Source organism: Cenococcum geophilum, assembly GCF_001692895.1.
Source record: "Cenococcum geophilum 1.58 unplaced genomic scaffold K441scaffold_29, whole genome shotgun sequence".
In the NCBI taxonomy this organism is placed as follows: domain Eukaryota; kingdom Fungi; phylum Ascomycota; class Dothideomycetes; order Gloniales; family Gloniaceae; genus Cenococcum; species Cenococcum geophilum.
The window spans coordinates 2,160,080-2,178,365 of NW_027137587.1; the positions used below are offsets into that span (position 1 = coordinate 2,160,080).

At 42.4% G+C, this 18,286-nt stretch overlaps 4 protein-coding genes across 4 annotated transcripts; 1 reads left to right on the forward strand and 3 right to left on the reverse strand.

Moving 5' to 3' along the window:
* Positions 1–201: 201 nt before the first annotated feature.
* K441DRAFT_567952 (WD40 repeat-like protein) lies at positions 202–1,609 on the reverse strand (the record flags this gene model as incomplete). Its single annotated transcript, XM_067643816.1, has 4 exons — positions 202–1,082; positions 1,135–1,294; positions 1,348–1,502; positions 1,555–1,609. 4 exons carry the CDS (start codon positions 1,607–1,609, stop codon positions 202–204), a joined length of 1,251 nt encoding a protein of 416 aa, XP_067502558.1.
* A 326-nt stretch (positions 1,610–1,935) lies between these two features.
* Positions 1,936–5,640, forward strand: K441DRAFT_706438 (LCM-domain-containing protein). The gene is made up of 3 exons (XM_067653660.1): positions 1,936–2,366; positions 2,424–2,788; positions 2,842–5,640. The coding sequence occupies exons 1-3, from the start codon at positions 2,041–2,043 to the stop codon at positions 5,325–5,327; spliced, it is 3,177 nt and encodes a 1,058-aa protein (XP_067502559.1). The 5' UTR covers positions 1,936–2,040; the 3' UTR covers positions 5,328–5,640.
* A 13-nt stretch (positions 5,641–5,653) lies between these two features.
* Positions 5,654–8,199, reverse strand: K441DRAFT_724551 (uncharacterized protein; the record flags this gene model as incomplete). Its single annotated transcript, XM_067654107.1, has 8 exons — positions 5,654–6,332; positions 6,413–6,454; positions 6,537–6,691; positions 6,780–6,848; positions 6,908–7,025; positions 7,461–7,737; positions 7,952–8,013; positions 8,103–8,199. The coding sequence occupies 8 exons, from the start codon at positions 8,197–8,199 to the stop codon at positions 6,148–6,150; spliced, it is 1,005 nt and encodes a 334-aa protein (XP_067502560.1). The 3' UTR covers positions 5,654–6,147.
* Positions 8,200–10,393: 2,194 nt separating this feature from the next.
* On the reverse strand, positions 10,394–11,426 carry K441DRAFT_662324 (thioredoxin-domain-containing protein). The gene is made up of 4 exons (XM_067649016.1): positions 11,349–11,426; positions 10,993–11,228; positions 10,775–10,885; positions 10,394–10,709 (listed from the first exon to the last, which is right to left on the reverse strand). Exons 2-4 carry the CDS (start codon positions 11,142–11,144, stop codon positions 10,505–10,507), a joined length of 468 nt encoding a protein of 155 aa, XP_067502561.1. The 5' UTR covers positions 11,145–11,228; positions 11,349–11,426; the 3' UTR covers positions 10,394–10,504.
* Between the last annotated feature and the right edge of the window lie 6,860 nt (positions 11,427–18,286).

Below are 18,286 nucleotides of genomic sequence, written 5' to 3' on the forward strand. Positions count from 1 at the left end.
GAATTTGCAAGCATAACAGTTAACCACCGTACACGCCACCCAGTACATCAAAATTAATCACAATACGAGTGCCTGCAGCCAAATCCAAGAAATTTCACTCATCTATCAATGAGCGACCGAGATGCTCATTCGCTTCAAGCACACTGTGAGTGATCAGTATTCGCTGCTACTTAGACCACGGATATTGGAGGTAAATGGAACTTACGAAAATTGCTTAACCAAGGCCCCCTCGCCCCCTTTCTCCAAATCAACGTTGAATATGAAGAAGTTCCCCTCACTGGTAACTACCATCACTTGCGGCCCATTGTTGCTTAGCGCTACCACAGTCCTTATGGGGCCTGATGATGGTCCTGTGGAAGACTTGGGTATCTTGACCCAAGCGAAATCTCGAGACGGCTCCCAAATCTCTGCTACAGCACTAGGCAAGTAGCCCCCGACCGTCGCTGCAAAAGTTTTCCCAACATTCTGGGAGGTCCGTCGTATCATGCTTGCAAATGTGGGGTTGAGCGGCTTCCTCTCCGATGTTGTGGCATCGGTAGTGCTTTCTTCATACTCTGAGGTCTCTCTTGTTCCCTCACTACTTGGGCTAGTGCTCCGCTCACGGGAAATTGAGGACGGCCTCACCTGGGAAGATATACTATTACTCCGGCTTGCGTTGGGGAGGGCGAGGCGGAAAATATGGACAGTCTCTGTAGCGGAGGAGACACAGAGAAGTGTGGAGGTGGAGTTAAAGGACATGCTGAAAATTCGAGCTGGTATCGAGCCTCTTCGGAACTGATAGAGCTTTTGCGCATCAGGCACCGAGAAGACACGGATAATAGTCCCCTTCTCTGAAGCAGTTGCCAGAAGCGTTCCTTCATTGTTTAGTGCTATGCATGATAACGGGGAATTGTGCGCCTCCACTACATTAACGGCCTCCATTTTCGTCGCGTCGAATATCAGAACCTCCCCACTGGTCGGCGCAATGTGATTTGCAGCAGGTGGTGCGTGTGATGGGGGCGCAAAGGAAGTTGGTGCAGCTTTCATAGGCAGAGGATAGACCAAGTAATTGTGGTCTGAGGAGGGAGATAGAGCGCAAATTGCTATGAGTTATTAGAAGACGCTTAATTACACCAAGCAAGGCGGCTATCATACCGTTGGGGTTAGGAGAAGTGTCCGCTGTGTACAGCATATTCATGTTACTGATATCGTAAATGTATATTTGATCCTCCAGAACGACGACTAGGCGTTTTCGGTTCAGCCGTACGGCCAAAACTCGTGTTGGAAACGTTAGTTCGCAAATTGTTGAGTGCCTCTGACTGGGTCAGTCTATTGGTATCTATCCTTCAGCAGCCAACTGACACATACTTTTGTGTTCTGAATTCGTAGTACCCGTGGCGATAGAATCAGTGCCACCAGGGATGTTGAGAAGAGCATTTCTAGTATGGCAATATCCCCCTCTTGTGACTCGAAGCATTTGCTGAACGGATCTGTGTAGTATAGCCGGAAACCCTTGGTCGTCCCTAAAGAAGCAAACGTTAGAAGACTGCTACCATGATCTCAGGATATGCGCACCGACACCTAGGATGCTATGATCCTGGTTGAATGTTACAAAGTTCATAGCCATCATGATGGATTGCTCTCAAAGAGCTCCAGGCACGGCGGTGACGGCCAAAGCAGAAGCGGAGGTTGGGAAGGCTTTTAGCAAGACGCGGAGTGAAGGCTCGACTAGTTGTCACCTCCGCGCTAATTTGTGAATGATAAGAATCGACATGGACGGCAATGATGTATCCAAATCGCCGAAATCTTTGGCCTAAGCCCAGGCGGAGGTGCTGAGCCCAAGCTTTCCGTCCACGCCACCAGCCACAACGGCTCGAGTGGGGCAGCGCGGTGTGGCGGGAGAAACTTGGAAAGCCGAGAGTGCATTGACAGTCATCACAGTCATTCCACGCAAATCACAAATGACGTAAATCAGATTTCTCATAAAGCTACCGGTCAATAAAGCCGTCATCATTCGGCACAAATAGCCAATACTCTCTCATCTAACATACCAATCCCAATATGTCTCTATCTCCAAATACATCCGGCCAGGACCCAAGTAAAAAGGCGCCACAGAAGGCTGCGGCGAAACCGGATCAAGAAAAGCAGGATGATTCGATTATGAATACAAATGACAGCAGTATTGTCTCCAAGCAGAGCGTTACAAAGCTGTATTATCCTGGCGAGCCAGATTTTTATCAACCCTTTGTGAAGAAGTTCCGCAGGCGCAACCCACTCATCAACAGAGGCTACTGGTTACGCATGCAAGCCATTGAGCTTGTAGTACGGAAATTCTTGGAAGAAGATACAGGAAAGGAGAAGGTTGTCATCAATCTAGGATGTGGATAGTGAGTAAGAAAGGCATCGTTCAGTTTTCCACTTTTCCTGGACACTCATACCGCCAGTGACCCCTTACCCTTTCAGTTCTGGCACAAATACCCCTCGATATGCAATCATGCTACCTTCGTGGATGTGGATTATCCCCAGCTCGTGGCCAAAAAGAGAGACATCATTCTGGCCAGTAGCCTTTTTCGGGAGTCTTTTCTAGGCGAGAAACGTTGCATGTCAGAGCCACCTATATTACTTCGGAACAAGAGATACATTGCCTTGGGATGTGATCTTCGAGACCTTAAAGTACTCGAGCAAGTGCTGAAAAGGAAGCTTGACATTGCAAATCAATCGGTCTTATTCGTGGCAGAGGTATCTATTACGTATATGGGCGTTGAAGAGGCCAATTCTCTTATTAGGTGGACCAGCTCCTTTAACGACGGTAAGCGTCTACCATAATTCGCAAATTTTCGTGTTCTAAGCTATTTTACCTAGCACGGTTTTGTTTGCTAGAGCAATACCTTCCCGATGGACCTGATCATCCATTTGCACAGACGATGATCAAACACTTTGAAAAGCTCAGAACGGCACTTCGATGCATATCGAGTTACCCAAAATTGCAGGATCAGCATCGCCGCTTCGTCGAGGCTGGTTGGCCATCAGTCCATGTACAAAACTTGTGGCAGCTCTGGGCTAATTCTGAGTATATCTCTCAAGAGCAAAGGCTGGCGTTAGATTTAATTGAGCCATTTGACGAATGGGAGGAATTTGCATTATTTTCGGGACATTATTTTCTCTTGGTCGCAAGGAACTGTCAGGGTGGATTCAATCACACCAATGTCGCATCCGCGAACGATGAAGTGCTCGATGTTACCTTTTGGAATAATATTCCACCCGCTCTGGATAGCCCGAACTTTGAATTCACTTATGCGGCTTGTTCTGGAAATGGTTCCGGTAATCGACGTCGCTTCGGTGCTGCCTTTAGTCTCGGGCGCGGCATTGTAGCTTTCCATGGAGGGCTTGGTGCACAAACCCGACTGATGACTGCTGACTCGTACTTAAAAGCAGAAACAGGATCGAATAAGGGACTCGAGTCACTTGAAGGGCCACCGACGAAGGAAGCTTACATGTGTCATACGATTACCACCATCAAAGATGAATATGCTCTCATGGTGGGTGGCCGAACATCGCCAAATCATGCAAACCCAAACTGTTGGTTTTTCAAGGACGGCATCTGGAAACAGGTAGAAATTCTGGAACCTGCCCGCTTTAGGCATTGTGCAGTGCGGGTGCGAATTGTGCACGAGGACAGTGACATTGAAGGTGTTCTTGTATTTGGCGGCAAGACAAGCTCAGGAAGTACACTAGATGAATGGAAAATATGGGAACCTGACCGAGGTTGGCGTAATGTCTCAGTGAGTGGAGGTTGTCCACCTGCAAGATTTGGTGCGTCTATGGCTACCTTTGGAGAATTCACGACTACAGTGGTCACAGGCGTGCTCACTGGCGGTATGACTGCTGATGGAAAGCTGATTTCGGACATCTGGGAGTGGGAGTTGAGGATTGGCCAGGGAGTAGAGATCTCCTGTAACGATCGAAGCCAGTATGTTACACCAATCTGCGCCGAATTAAGCTATCCACGATTTGGGGCGAATCTTGTCCCTTTTGGAAAGGATCTATTGCTGATAGGTGGAGTTACCAAAAACCGGATACTCTTTGCAAAGGAAGAGCTCCTGGTCATCAGGCTTAGGCGAAACATCGAAGTGAAGAGCTTAGACCTATTATCGAATAATGGACCACGGCCTCTACTGGTGGGCTTTGGTGCAGTCGGCATTTCAGACCAGGAGGTATTCCTAGTAGGAGGCGGGGCCGTTTGTTTTTCTATGGGAAGTTTCTGGAACGCAGGTCCCCTTTCAATAAGGGAAAGAACCGGAGAAACTAGTTGGTGTAGTAATCCAACCAACGAGCAGGAAGTACCTCGTAAGTTAAACAACAGAAACTCGCCAGCCATGAAAGGAAAGGCTACCGAAAATGTGTTGAGTGGATTGTCATCAAAGAAACGTGCCAGGCCACAACCGAAAGCCATTCAGAGAGTCCGGATTAAATCAACCAATGATTTCGTAGACCTACTCAAGGCTTCAGAGCCAGCGGTGCTAGAAGGATTGGATGTGGGACCTTGCGTCCACCTGTGGTCACCCGAGTATCTTGAAGAGATGGTCGGCTCCGAGAGATCTGTGGTTGTACACTCTTGCACTACAGACCGCATGACTTTCCAGGAGAAGAACTTCTCTTACATCAGAAAGCCGTTCGGAGAGTTTATCAGAGGGGTTTCTCAAGGAGAGAAATCTTACCTACGCGCCCTTTCAGCTAGTCAGCCTACAAGACAGCCCACAAAATTAGGAGAGGACTTTCCCGGAATTTCTCAGGACTTCCATTTACCACAGGTGCTCGCCCCAGTCGCCGAGAATATGCATAGCTCGCCGTTGCGAGTCTCAGGCCCAGTCACACTCTGGCTGCATTACGATGTTTTAGCCAACGTCCTCTGCCAGATCCGCGGCACCAAGACTCTCCGACTCTATCCTCCTTCCGACGTTACGCACTTGGGTTTTCCGCCTGGCGGCTCAAGTTCCAATATCGATGTTTTTATGGCGAAACATGTTGCCCTCGAGAATACACATCCACATGACGCTAATCTCAGCCCGGGAGACATTCTTTTCATCCCGCCAATGTGGCCCCATACAGCTACACCGACTGACGGTATGAGCGTGGCCGTAAATGTGTTCTTCCGTAACCTTGATCATGGCTATGCCGTTGGAAAGGATGTATACGGCAATCGAGACCTTCAGGCATATGAGAACGGCAGGAGAGATGTAGAACGTATCTTCAGGTCTTTTCAAGGACTACCGGTGGATGTTGGCAAGTTCTACCTGGAGAGGTTGGCGGCAGAGCTCAAGGACAAGGCCAAGTCATTCGGGACTTGAGCTAGAGCAGAATGGGAATATAGGGTATTTTCCCAACCTTTGTTAGCGAATAGATGGTAGGGATATTCTATGCGCCTTTGAAGGTCCACTTCATATCTGATGTTTTAGTTGTATTTTTGTGAATGGCCTGACACCCAAGTTTGAACACTTGTCTAAACTCACGTGACATGGCAGTAACTGAGGAAATGGTCAACTCGCGTGGACGGCTTTGTCAAAAACATAGAGTATCTGAATGTCATAGACTTGGATCAGATAGCACTAATCGCATGGATCATCACATCTTTGTGGCGTAGTAGGGCTAATAATAAACAGCATAGCTTTTTCTCTACTACAAACCCCACAAAATATCAAAGCTGTTAGAACCTATGATCCACGGCCTCATACCCTATACTCTCGAGCTTATCGTATATCAAAAGGATCATATCGAAAAAAGTACGGTAGTCCCATTTTACCCGCAAACTAGTCACTCAGCAATATCATAGTTGGTTGCTGCTCCGTCCAATCGCCTCAGGAGAGAGAGAGATACAAGACGGCTCATTATTCGTAGCAGCCCTGCTCATCGCTAGTACCTCTGACTCTATCATATGTACTCAACGTTGGGGGGCGCAAAGAGTGAGACATTGTCACTCAGATCCACACCAGAAACATGTAGAGATAAAACAGGAATAAGATTCATAACGACTAATACTGGGGTAAAGATATGTGGCTAAGAGGTTAAGATAGAGTCAAGTAAAGGGAAAAGAAATCATTCCGAGGCCTCGGGTCAACTCCGTCAACGTAGGAATCTTGGGACATTAGCCTGACAGTATCAATGTGGTTATCACATTATAATGAAGCAGACAACAATGGCCATGACGACCCCAAAGATTGGAGTATGCATGACACTGCCGCTGCTCACAAAGGTAGAGGATGGGTTGGGGCTGTAAGCCGTGGGCGTGTTGTTGTTCTGAGTGGCAGATGCATTGGCTTCATAGCTTGACGCGGCTGCCGTTGTTGAGGCAGCAACTGTAAGAAATGGTTAGTAAATATATTTCGAAGGATAGATTGAGAACCGGGTGACTTAACGACTGTTGAACCGCCTTTACAATTGGTGCAATCATTGGTCATGGTTGTCTCGATAGTTGGGCCTGGAAGATATGTTTACAGTTGCCACATACGAAGTTTGCACTGGAACAACAGTTGTGGTAGATCCGCCGACACACGACGTACACGCGACGGTCTGGGTGACATAAACGGCTGGGCCGACACTTGTACTACACACAGTTACGGTGGAGCTGCTAGCGCAGGACGAGCAAGGTATTGTAGAGGTGAGGTAAACGGTCTGCGAAGCTCCCGTCGTGACTGAAGCCTGTCCATTCGAAGAGCTGGTAACAGCAGCTATGGTCCGCGATTGAATCTGCGAGCTTGGTTGGGCGGATATCTGTGAGGCCGCTGAAGCAGAGGCCTACGAACCTGATTGAACCGCTTGAGAACTTTCCGGGGCGGACGTTTGTGATGCCGGTTGGGCAGAAGTCTAGGCACCTGATTGGTATGTTGTATACATGGGTTGGAAGTATTGAGATCCTGTTTGTGAGCCTGACTGGGCCGCCGTCTGCGAAGCGGGTTGGCCTGCACCTAGCGATCCAGACGCATTTGCACTCTGTGCTTCAGCTGTATTTGAAGCTTGTGACTCAGTTGCGCCAGAAGTGGCACTCCTAGCTACAGCCGATGTTGTGGCAGTAGCGTAACAAGACTGGTAGGACTGGTATGCACTCTGGGGTCCCTATGGAGCCTATGGCTGATATGCAGATTGGGCTCCGGCTGAGGGAGCGCCGCCCTGGTTCTGGCCGCCCTGACTTTGACCACCCTGGTTCTGACCACCTTAGTTCTGGCCAGCTTGATTCTGGCGTCTGCGTGCTTGAGCTTGATCTGGGAGTAGTGTATTCCGTAGCGGTCGTTCTTGCTGTGTAAATGATGCTTGGTGATTAAGTACTTGAGCTTGAATTAGAAGCAACGTGGCTAGTAGCGGTTGTACATGTAGTGTTAGTTGGTAGAGAATACTTGTTGGTTACGGGCTTGAGCTAGGGGTAGGATACTCTGTAGCGGTTGTGCTCGTAGTCTTAGTAGTGTACACGATACCTGGGGCCTGCGTACTTGAGCTAGAAGTGACGTAGGCGGTTTGAGCGGCGCTCGCAGCCTTAGCCGCGCGGACAACGCTTACTGATTGCGAGCTCGAGCTAGAGGTAGTGTATTCCGTAGCGGTTGTGCTGGTAGTTTTCGTTGTGTAGATGACGCTTGGTGTCTGCATACTGGAACTGGGGGTGGCGTAGCCAGTTTGAGTGGTGCTTGCAGCCTTGGTCGTGTAGATAACGCTCGTAGTCTGCGTGGTCGAGCTGGGTGTGACACAGCTTGTGGCGGTAGTGCTCTCTATCTTCGTTGTGTGTGCAATCGACTGGCTACTTGATGTTTACATGCTTGAACTCAGATACTTGGTCTAGGTGGTTCTGGTAGTCTTAGCCGTGTAAACTACATATTGGGTACTTGGCATTTGAGAGCTGGAGCTGATGTATTCGGTAGAAGTAGAATCAATCCATCCTTGGCAGAAAGTGAGTAATTTGATTGGAGAGGGATATTGGATCAATTACCACAATATTCTGTTCCGCCAACATAGTAGCACGTCTCAGGTTGCTGAGTCGGTACACCGTAACTAGAACGAGTACCAGCGGAACCCGATATGCATCAGAGAGAGGACTGTAACATTAGTATTGGGAGAATGTGGACTGTCCGCGTACTTACCTGTTCTCGTCCCTGCTCTGTTACTGGCCTGAGGCAATGCAACCACAGTACTGTTAAGCAGCGTAAGGAGCGCGAGTACCCCTTTGACATTAGTCATGNCGGCTTGAGGTAGGTTGGCGGAGTTGTAGTGTAGTTTGACCAGCGGAAACAATACTGATGGGTCAGGGAAGCCTCTATATTTAATAGCTCTCTACTCTTCTGAGCCATTGGATGCGACGAAAAACATGTAGATAAATGGTTCTCATGTTGAACCCACTCATGAACTGAAGCTTGACCTTGGCAAGGTGCGGACCAGACGATAGGGTGTAATGTCTCGTTATGAGGTCAACCAATGTCGATGTAAGTAGTGAGAGGAAGTTAGTTTCCCTGAAAGGTAAATAGGAATTCTAAAAGACTGTACCCAAATATAGTGCGGTAGAAGCTAGGCTTGAATTAGGACGGCCGAACATTGAAAAGTAAGAATGGCTTGTATTGGAAAAAAGATGGAAACGATATTTGCAAGTAACTCTCTTGGTCTTGGAAGTTTAAGGTTCATTATTGGAATAGGACGTTGGGGCGACACTAGTCTCTCAGAGAATTGTAATCACTGCAAGCACTGGTGGTGTTGGGCATGTGTAAAAGCCTAAGTTAACTTTACGGTCGAGTTCTCGATAAACCAAACAAGCTAACAACATGAAAATTCTTTCTAGCAACGAAGTAACGGGATGGCCGTTACGGTAACGCCAAAGTTTCCTGGAAGCTCCCGACAAGGGGGATTATCGAGGGGCCCTAGCGTAATGGCCAAGATACAACGTTGTCAAAGTTCTGGTAGGCTGTAAGCAGCTAGATTCCTCGAGTGATTTTGTGCCTTCAGAGAAGTCGTCTTCTTTCCTAGAGTGAAAGTGGCTGGATTCAATTCACCCCAGCACCACGCATTCTCTCCAACATACCTATAATTATATCAATATTGTGATGCCAGACTTGGATGGTACGAAGAGCGTCGAGTCCGCTAATAAGCGCGGCAAGACTCTAGAACATTCAAGGTCGGCTAACTCAAACAGAGAAGATTGAAAACGGAGCATATATGGATCTTATTGGTCGGAATGCATCACAAGTTATAGAAAAGAGACTTAGGGCTGAATAGAAAGTTGATAAAATAGGCAAGCCTATCACCACCAAGACAACGTCCAAAGACACAAAGGGCCTGCATAATGGGTATTCCCGTGAACCTGCGCTCAAGAGCAGTTTGTGGCGCTAAGATGTCATTAGATTTTCCTTTGGTACTTATCCAGGTCTGTAAAAAATGAAAATTAGCCCTGCAACTACTAAAACTCGGGTGCAATAGGACATGTCGGTACTTAGATGAAAGTACTCGTTATGAATTGCGCCAGGGCTTAGGATATGGCACTCTTCAGATCCGCGTGCTTGTTCCGAATATCAATCTGCCCGAAGCCTTGAATATCTGTAAATCTTCGTCCAGCGGTCATGAAGTGCTGATTGTTTGACTTTTGTACACCGTAAAAGCCGGCTCAGAAGATCTCGAGAAATCTCATTGCAAGCATGATGTCCGTTTACTAATTCATGTGAAATTTGAGACATGTGAAATGGTAATAGACTTGTGAGCTGAAGTTTGATGGATGGTGCTGGTCAAGAGTGTTTTTGTTGAAGGGTAGAGGCACGATCCAAGATGCGATGCACTTCAGAGATAGTTTGCAGTAAAGCGAAAGCTTTTTCACGACTCTAATGAAACCCAAGATAAGATCTGTTATTAGAACTTCCAAACCATTTTAAAAGGGCATAAGTATAAAGTGTACAAGAGCTGTGACGAGTTGGACGACCAGCACCTTGGGTAGGCGGTCCTTCGAATTCTTGACGCTGCCTAGACATCATTTAGAAGAAGGTTCTAAAGGAGAGAGCAGACCGTGATGCTATGCATATTCTACCCTACGGATCGTTATTCAATGTCTTCTCCAAATGTCCTATTCACTGATAAAAAGAGTCGCGCCTCGGCAATTGTGCTCTGCGGAAGCCGGTTAAATTCTTTTGCACCGATATCGCAGGTGGTAGTAAGCTGGGAGGTGACTGTACGACATATATAATTATTCTCTCTTAATTAGCTTGATAATCATGGCTGTACGTAATTTAATGAATTTAGTGAAATGGTATATCCATCAGGAAATCGAAATTCGTTGGGAATTTGTCAGGTGCAGAACATCTATGGGAGCTGGCGCTTGTCACAAATGTACAGAACTTTCCAAACGCACATCTATTGTTATCCTTGAATTCGTTGAATGACAGCACCACAGGTAGAACCGCCGTGAGTATGCAAAGCCCGCTGCCCATCACGCCAGTCCCAAATCCCAAAGTCATGTCTTGCCATTAATTGGCATTATGGCCTCAACCAACCCATTATAAAATATTGTCTATGCATCCTCCTCTTTGGGCAAATTGGCCTTGATCGCTGCATCAATAGCCTTCGGGTTCGCGCCAACAACTTCGGCGACCTTCTCGCCATCCTTGAAAAACAGGAATGTTGGCATGGCGCGGATGCCTAGTTCTTGTGAGACATCAAGGACTTCATCTACGTCGATTTTGAAGAATGCGGCCTCCTTGTAGGTGTCTGAAAACCTGTGAAAATGTTGTGTCAGTCTATGCCCAGTAGTGAGGGCGGTAGAAAATGGGTGAGATCTTACTTGACAATATGGGGTGCGATGAACTTGCAAGGACCACACCATTCTGCGAAGCAGTCAAGAACAACAAGCTTGTCATTGTTGTCTTTAAGGGCCTTGTCGAACTCAGCCTTTCTATAATATAGCAGATAAGTTAGCATAAATGCTGTAATACTCGCGAGCAGCCTTTCTCAAGCTAAATGACCAACGCGGTCTGAAGCTTATAAAAGAGGAATACTCACGATCCCAAGTCTTTGACGCCCATTTTTCTGCTTGTATTATGGGAGAACTGACGGATGGGGATGAGTCGATAGAGGTTTGTTTGCGAAGCGGTAGCTATGCGAGATCGCGCAGTAGTGAGTATGGCTCTTCTGAATGATGCAGGAGCAAACATTAAGAGATAAGAGGACCATATATAGGGAAAGAGGTTGATTTGATTATGGGAAAGAATTTGAGATGGCTTTTTCGATGGAATGCACTGGAGTGTCGCCGATTATTCAATGATGCTTAGTGAGAAACTCGGCAAGCTCTGGTATAGCTGAGATTGCGCGAAAAGCTGTGGTCTTGCGCAACACCCATAACAATGAATTTGACTTACGAGTTTAGATATTTGCAATAGTGGTCGAAGCTCGAATCGTGACGTTGAGGAATCACTCGAAGGTTCTGGTGGGAAGGCTATTGATACGAAGGCCAGCTTTGATTACTGTTACAAAGGCCTGGCCCCGCCACGGAAAGATGACGTGCCTGCCGTGCTGAAGGATGCCCAAAGGCGGCGGGGCAGATTCGGCCAAGCCGAATCTCGGGCGAACAAAGCTGCAAGTCATAGCATGTGGAATCAAAGGATGAAAGGGTGAGAGGAAGCAACCATTACTCAGCCATTCTTAGAAAGTACGAGGTCAGCGTTTGGTTCGGCTCACTTCCGTCTAACGTTCGTAATCGCTAAAGGCTGCTGAGATCCTCCAGAGTTATCCCTTAACCCGCTGAATCTTATCTCGGTCCCAGACGATCATCCAATCACAAGCTGCTTACATAAAGATTAATCAGCTTATAATGATGATCGTCTGGTACACGGTTCGGAAATTTGTTAGTCCCGCGCGCTAATTTATATGTAATCCTCATACAAACTCGCGCGCCATACTAATTTTTCAGCTATCAATCAACAACAAACCAAACGCCTTATAAACAATCGGCCAACGTTATGTTCTAGAACTTTATAAGGCGATTCCAACCGCTGCCAAAATTATTGCGAACGGCCTGGTGGTTACCGCTACGTTTCGCCTTAAATATTACCGCCAAAGCAGTAAACATTCAGCTAGAGCCATCAACCATCACCAATCCTTAACGTTTGACCTCCTATATCATATTTATAGTAGATAAACACCTAAATAGCTAATATATTATTATCTAGATTCATTCTGTACTTATTACCTGATTTATTACTCTCTGCTGCCTGCACGAACGCCTGTACAAAAGGCTGTACGGAAGCCTGCCACGAAGCCCCACGAAGCCTACACGACACCTGCACGACGCCTGCACGAACGCCTGCACGAACGCCTGCACGAACACAACCTCCTATATAAAGCTCTGCACGAGGCTCTGCACGAAGCTCTGCACGGAGGCTCTGCTTAAAGCTCTGGTCGAAGCTCTGGTCGAAGCTCTGGTCGAAGCTCTAGTCAAGGCTCTGGTCGAGGCTCTGGTTAAGGCCTCTGGTCGAAGCCCTATATAGAGTTCAAAGCTCTACTAACACGCAGCGCTAATATACTAGGAAGGTTCTGCATTCGCTCGTACAAACGCCTGTACGAACGCCCATACAATCAATCGATCAATTGCCCATACAATCGTCTCTACAAACGTCTCTGCCAATTGATCGCCCGTACGAATATCCGCACGTCTGCACAGCTACACGTCCTGTACCTGCACGTGACTCTGCACGGGGTCTGCACGAAGCTCTGCGCGAAGCCCTGCACGAAGCTCTGCGCGAAGCTCTGCGCGAAGCCCTGCACGAAGCTCTGCACGAAGCTCTACACGAAGCTCTGTAAAAGCTCTACTCGAAGCTCTGCTCGAAGCTCTGCTTAAACCCTATATAGAGCTGCAAAGCTCTACTAACACGCAGCGCTAATATACTAGGAAGGTTCTACAATCGCCCGTACGAACATCCGTACGAACGCCCATACAATCGTCTCTATAAACGTCTCTGCAATTAATCGCCCGTACGAACGTCTGCACGTCTGCACATCTGCACCTCTACACGCCCGCACGTGGCTCTACACGAAGCTCTGCACGAAGCTCTGCACACGAAGCTCTGCACGAAGCTCTGCACGAAGCTCTGCACGAAGCTCTGCACGAAGCTCTGCATAAAGCTCTACTCGAAGCTCTGCTCGAAGCTCTACACGAAGCTCTGCTCGAAGCTCTGCACGAAGCTCTGCACAAAGCTCTACGCGAAGCTCTACTTAAAGCTCTAACGAGGCTCTACTCAAAGCTCTGTATAAGGCTCTGCTTAAGCGGTAACTATAGAATAGTAGAATATGGCGTACTAACTAAATAGGCCACCCGTATATATATTAAGGTAAGGTATTTAAAATAGAGATGCTTTGCTAGCTATACATTTAGACCTAGGACCTTTATCCGTAGTAGAAAGGCGGCTATAGATTCTACCTTTATTAGTCCTTTATATTAGGGGATAGTTTATATTAACTATAGGGTGCTCTATATAGCTGCGTCTTATTTTTTCACTACCTCCTTCTATTGTCGCTTTTATTTAAGATCTACCTATCTTATAATTGGTGTAGTAGATCTCTATCTATATTAATAGCCTCCTATCCTCTATTGCCGTTATAGCGCTCTACTAGTATAGCGCTAGGTCTCCGCCTGGTAAGTTAATAGTTNCTATATTTCCTTTTTTCTCTTTACCGCTTATAGGTAGAGGGCTTCCTAGCTAGTATACTTAGGCGTATTGCTCCTTTAAGGGACCCTCGCTCCTTATATATATCTCGTTCCTTATATACATTTTAATATTTAATATATATTTTCTTCTACTAGGTAGCTTTATACTATAACTGCTCTTTATATAGTAGTTAAGTTAATATATAAGTTTAGTAATAGAATTACTACTTCGCTTTCTAGTATAGCGCGTAGTGTTCTTCTATAGGCCTCTATAGTCCTATATAAGTACTAGTTTTATAGCTTAGTTAGCGGCGCTAGGGAGCTTTTTACTAGCACCTTACCGCCTAGTCCTAGGCCCTAGATCTAGAAGCCGTATAGCATTATTAGCCTTACTACTACTATATATAGTAGGCGTGTATATTTAAAAGAAGGTCCCTATATTAATATAACAATTTATAATACTATTAAAAATACTACTACTCCCCTATAAGTTGCCTATATAATATTCTCATTCTAGTCTAACCTAGAGTTTACCTAGACCCTTAGGACCTTAAGAGTAGCTTTTAGTTTTACTTTATAGCTCTAGATATTTACTATTAAAGCTAGATCGCTACTTACCCTCTTTTTCCTTATAAAGTATATAAGCTAGTATTTATCTAATGCAAATTTAGCGCCGTATTGTTTTGCCTATATAATATACCTATTATACGCCTAGTTTAGCCTANTATAGNTTTCTACTANNNTATTTCNCTATATAATTAGNTTTATATTATCTATAAATCNTANNGCTATTATATCCTAGCTATTATTATATATCTCTAGTAGTTTAGATATAAAGAAAAGAAATAGGGTTAGTAATAGGGTTAATCGCTATAGGATACCTAGTATAATTCGCTTTTATAGCTCTTAATTATAATTTTATAGTACGCCCTATTAGGAAAACTTAGATAAACTTAATTATCTAGTTTAGTAGGCCCTTATTTCTTAAGATTTATATAAGTCTCTTATATAGTATATTATTAAATGCTTTGCTTAGGTCTAGGCTTAGCATAGATATAATATATCCTAGGTAATCTTACTATACCGCTTAAATACTAGAGGTAATTAGGGAGAGGGCTAAGAGGGTTAATCTTTTCTTTCTTGTACCTATTTATATCTATAATAGTAGCTCCTATACTTCCGCCGCCTCTTATATACGTTCTATAACTATCTTTTCTAAAAGGTTTTCTAGTATACTATAAGTATATAATAATAAGTTTTAAAACATTAGTAGGTATTATATTAAATTTAATCTCTATAAAGGNTTTTAAAAAACTATATCTTAAATATACTTTTATATAATTACCTTATAAGTATAATTAAAGCTATAATGGTCTATTATAGGATTATTATAATTCCTTTAAAAGATCTTTTAATAAAGCCAAAAAAAATTTGTATTAAAACTTTACTCTTTTATTATATAAGATTATTTTAATTAAGAAATATAATCTTTTATACTAATAGGCATTTTCCCCTTTATAACTTCTTATAAATAGTATAAGAATTAGTAACCTTATCCTATACTATTTAAATATAGTTTAGAAGGTTCTTTTTTAAAAGTTATTTTTAGTAAAAGCTATTACTATTACTTCTTACTATAGTATATAACTCTATATAAAGTCTATACTAGTAGGTTAATATATAATATAGATACTACTTATAAAGTTATTATAATAGAGTACCTTAGCTTATTAGTACTATAGTTATAAAGGTCACTTATATACTTTTTATAGTATAGTTAATGTAGTAGTACTAGATAAGCATCCTATAAGGCTTATTACCTATAACTTTTACTATATTATTAGTAGTATAGTATTAAGGATTATCCTTTTACTGCCTTTTTAAAACTCTTTTATATAGTCTAAGTAATATAATAGGATATTTACTAAGTTTAACTTACTAAGGTTATATTTAATCTTATAATTAAACTTAGTTAATTTCTTTATATAATAGGCCTAGTATACTAATTAGCTCTTTATAATTATTAAGTATATATTATATATAGAGTATATTAAAAATAGTATTTCTATACATTAAAGCTTTATACTATAGTATAAAGCTCTTTATTATAGGTATTATATTAAACTTTAGTATTATTAAACCTCTAGCTATAATATATAATAGGGTATAAGTATTATAGTATATATAAAGTCTAAGGCATTAGTAATAATTATTAAAGAGAAATTAGGGTTAAAGTATAGAAGAGTAGCTTATATAAATATATACATAAAGTATATAAGACGCTTATATATCTATAGATAAAGCNGCTATAGTAGTAGAACGCGCCTACTACTTATTTAATAAAGAAATAACCACTCCTAATTAAATTTAGGGTATAATATACCNTAGAGCTAATATATATAGTACAGCTAGAAAGCCTACGCGATGTAGAAGGGTTGTAATAAACTTAAAAGTAGGATGCTGTATAGAAAAACATAACATTATAATATACTTAATAGGAGACGACCTAACTATAATAACTAAAGGATAATAATTAGAAATAGTAGAAACTTATAAATATTCTAAAAGACATTAAAGAAGATCTAGAGAAGGGAGAAGATAATTACCTATATATAGGGGTAGCGCAGATAGCTTAATAGGCAAAGCGAATCGCCTAGAAACTATAGATAAGATATAATAGGAATTAGGACGCTATAGAGAATAGGCGTATTAAAGATGCGATAAAATTATAGGGAATACTAATAACGTATATAATAAAGCCCTTATAGGCTAATATTACGGCCAGCGCCTAACTAGTGCCCCCTTAGCGTATACCTAGCGTAGCACCTATTAAGTCTATAGTTAGGGTCTAAATACTAGAAGTTATAGAAGTAGAGCTAAAATAGATCCTTATATTAATTAGAGTGTATATACTAAAGGCAGTAGTAGTAAGGGTCCTATATAGTAGTAGTATAGAGGTTATACTCCCTAACTAATAGGTAAAGGACTAGGCTATTACCTAGGGAGATATNTNTAAGTATAAAATCCTCTACTAAAACTACCTAGTTAAAGTAATTAGGGTACCCCTTAATATATAAGTAGAAAGTAGGCAAGGCGCTATAAATTTATAACTTATCTAAAANATTATAAAGGTTATTATAAAGCTAGTCCTAGGAATTACTATATCTAAAGTTATATAAGTTTATATAGCTTTATAAAGTACGTATAATATATATAGAGGTATTACTAGGGTTCTAAAGGGTTAAAATATATAGTACTTTAATAATTAACCTACTAATCTAAGAGATATAATCGGCTGTAACGTATCCCCCCTTACGTTACTATACGGCTAAAAAGATATTAAGTACTTATAAACTTATTATAAGTATGGCGGGATCTAATATATATACTCTTATAGCGGCGGTAGTATGTAAAGAAATAGTTTAAATAACCTCTAGTATAAAGCCCGGCTAGACGTAAATAGAAAATACCTATAAGTTACTAGACTAACTAATACTATAAAAGGGCTAATAATAGTATAATATAACTACAGATACTTAAACTATAGAGTAATACGTCCTTTATTTAATAGCCTAGACCTAGAAGAGTACTAGATAATAGCTATATAGGAACTAGTATATAAAAAGTAAACCCGTAAAATATACTAACTAAAAGGATACTACCTATATATACTTCCTAGTTAGTTAACGTATTAATATATAAGTATAGAGCTACTATACTATTAGGCCTAATATAGGCAAACTATAAGTAGCTACTAATAGGGGCTAAACTAGTATAACTGATATTTACAATCTAAGGGATAATAAGCCCTAAATTACTATATAGTGACTACTTTAATAAGCTATTAATATAGCGGAAGGTAAGGTAATAGTCTTAAGGGACTTTAATATATACTATATATTATAGGGAGGATAGTAGGCTATAGTTAAGGTATAGGCGATTTACTTACTAAATAAGCTAGAAACGCAGGGCCTTGCCTTAACTACTCTAACTAACAAACCTACCTAGAAAAGAGAAACCTAAGAGAGTATAATCGACCTTATATTTATATAAGAAATACTTATAAACCGACTAGTATTTTACGGACTAGAAAATATATAATTAATTACTATAGACTATATATCTATATAAATAACGCTTAACTTTACCGCACTAATATAATAAACCTACTAGAGATACGTTACTAATAAACTTAACTAGGAAAGATATACCTAGGAAGTTACTAATAGGCTAGCAGCTATACCAGGTATTACTAGAGGATATTTAAAGGATTATAAGTAACTACTTAGAAGAATACTACTTAAAGGCTTAGCCTAGTAAATATGCTTACTATAAGTAGTTGCTAAAGGCAGCCTAGCTACTCACGGGCGCTAAAAAAAGTAAGGCGATAGTATAGTGTAATAGGCGAAGCCTACTACTAATAGAGCTATAAAGTCCTAAAATATAGGCTTAAGAAGATAATATAGAAAGAGGGTAAAAATAACTAGCGTTAATTCCTAAAAGAAATTACCTTAAACCCTATTAAACTATATAATAAAGAACTCTAGCGTATATTAAAGTAGAGTAGGTAAGCCGCTAAGAAGATACTAGAGGATCTCTACCTACCTATACTCTACCGGATAGAATAGGACTAGTATATAAATAATAATAAGG